Consider the following 2500-nt stretch of genomic DNA (forward strand, 5'->3'; position numbering starts at 1 on the left):
TGAGTGGACTGAAAAGAGAGGAGGATCATATGTATCCAGGAGGAAGATAACATCTTATTCATGGTCCAAAAGTGTTTTAACCAGTTTTAACCAATTTAATAAATCCTTGGTCAGATGAAACAGCGGATAACGCTTGTGGCTGACCCCAAAGTAAAGAATTGAAAACACATTTTGTTTTCACAATGGTTCGGTCGTATAAAGGACCTGTTTGTTGTATTTATTTGAGTTGTGTGGATGCCCATTTCCTCTCAGTTTCTGTACACATTCAGGGAGAAGGTGTCCGATCCCCACTATGTTGACAGCTCATGAAATAAGATATACAGGATAGAGTTTATTATATATATTTTACTGTCCGGCCAACACATTTCTTTCAGGATAAACTAAAAACACATGTGCTTTTCCGGGGCCATGACTAAGCCACCCCAAACTGAACCATATTTTTCAATAAAAGTAACTTGTGCACTCTTTGGGTTTCAGAATTAGATTGAATCTTTTGGCCACAGATGGGACACATTCAGTTCTTCTATAAGAACCTCTGTGAAAAAAAGAAAAAAGATACACAAACGTCCACAATAAGGACCCACAATCAGAGCATTCCAACAAAGTGAACTTGAAACCCTTGATTGCTTGGGAAAACAACCTTGCTTAGCTCTGCTCACTTCAGCTGCCTCTCTGCGGCGCACAACCATGAAACCGCGTGTGGCATCCTGCGATTTAACACACTGACGCTGAATAGTGGAGAGGAAGTGTCTCTCAAGGGGAAATAGAATTAATTCAGCGCCATTCAACAGCTCCCGCACTAGAGTGACATACAGAACCCACTCTTATTTCTTCACTCAATGCGCTGCGACGTTCATCCTCTCTGCCCTCTCGCACTCTTCCTCTCCTCTCACTTCTCTGTTGTCATTTCTGATGCGTGGTGGCTGCACTCCAGACTCCCTTGGTCCCTATACCTGCAAAAGGCCAGTTACATAACCCCCTCCCCCCCCCACACACACACACACACGCACACACACACACACGCAAATAACACAAACATGTACACAACCTCTCCTCTCACGTCAGAATATTTACCCCTCCACTCCATCTTTACTCCATCCCCCAAAAAAGGCAACCCGTAATAAATGGAGGCTCCAGTGCCACAGCGTTTTCAGCGCAGTGGAAATAATTTGCAAATTCCCCCTGCAGACTCCCGATTTAGCAAGGAGTGCTCAAGAACCCAGTGCTCTCTAAAACACACACTCCAGCCCTGCTGCTCCTGCTGGAGCCCCTGCTTGTTCCCTGAAAATAACACACGTCAAAATAAAGCCGCTAGTTGTGATCTAGATTTTTTTAACTTTTGGTGCCAGCTCCGCCATAAAGAGAGGATGATTTCAAGTTTGTGAGTGTGTTCGGCTGCACATACTCACCCCCTCATTAGGGTAAGCCTCCCAGCCCAGGTCAGCCAAGGCTGACATGGAGTCCAGCAACGTAACTGCAAGAAAACGGAGAACAAACATGTTAACACGCACATACTAAAAAACTGTACTTTGTATTTCTCAGTCCCCATTTCCGTAAAACAATGATAATCCTTTACACACACAGGGGGGAGATCCAAGAAATGTTGTACAAGGGAGCCTATTGTTGTGTTGGAGTACAACAGCAGCGGTAAACCTATAATTTCAATTTTAAGATTACGGTGGTTGTGCTGGTTCAAGGGGACACAAAGTCAGTCAGTGGAACAACATCAATGTACAGAGTATAGGGAAGGGTCTATTTTACAGTTACATATACATTTTAGATAGTCTAGCGACCACTCGGACTGTAGGCTTGAAAAACGGTCGTAAATGGCTTGTGTTCAGCGAGAGAGGAGACTGTGGTCCATAGCCATACGTTTTTATGCCACATATAAAAAATCTAAATGTTTGTCAAACCTGCAGCATAGATAGCTACTTTGCCCATCTGTGTTCTCGGTTACAAACAGTCTCATTTTTGCCACATTTTTTATTCGAGTGTTCACTAGTTCAAAACATTTAGTCACTGTTTAAATCCACTATGAATGCTTTGAATCCAACCTCATCACAATCCCTGTTTTCCTTCAAAGGACATTTTCTCACTTACCCTATGCATGCAGAACTTTTAATAAGGTACTTGTTTCTAAAATGTCTGCCACCCAAATACAATAGAGGTGTATGTAATTATATTTGTGGTACTCAAAAGAATGAAACTTGCTCTGTTTACAGACCTCTCTGTGAACACTCGACTCTAGTAGTACTCTAATAGTCTCTATAAAAACTGTTGACAACATGGTCTGTGGATTGTTCAGACATTAGAGATGTATATCTCAAAACCTCGGCACATGAAAGTGAAAGTCTCTCCGTGGCTGGAAAACACAATAGATGAGTGATAATATCACTAAAAAGGACTGAATAATCTAACTTTCATAATAAAAAAGATTTTGCTGGAGTATCGCTGTCTATGATGTGCAACAGTAGCATCACCGTAGATTTGCTCATGTTGT

The 2500-nt window shown here is 42.2% G+C and overlaps 1 protein-coding gene across 1 annotated transcript in view; it reads right to left on the reverse strand.

Annotated features, from left to right (window-relative positions):
* LOC306706344 (ephrin type-A receptor 3-like) overlaps window positions 1-2500 on the reverse strand; it is a gene marked incomplete at both ends in the record, with an annotated part of 79407 nt that overhangs the window by 62200 nt on the left and 14707 nt on the right. The window contains one exon of the mRNA XM_079173378.1: window positions 1410-1474. Coding sequence (XP_079029504.1) covers window positions 1410-1474 — 65 coding nt within the window. The remainder of the gene's footprint in view (window positions 1-1409; window positions 1475-2500) is intronic.

The sequence above is a fragment of the Pholis gunnellus genome (genome assembly GCF_910591455.1).
Source record: "Pholis gunnellus genome assembly, chromosome: 14".
Classification (NCBI taxonomy): domain Eukaryota; kingdom Metazoa; phylum Chordata; class Actinopteri; order Perciformes; family Pholidae; genus Pholis; species Pholis gunnellus.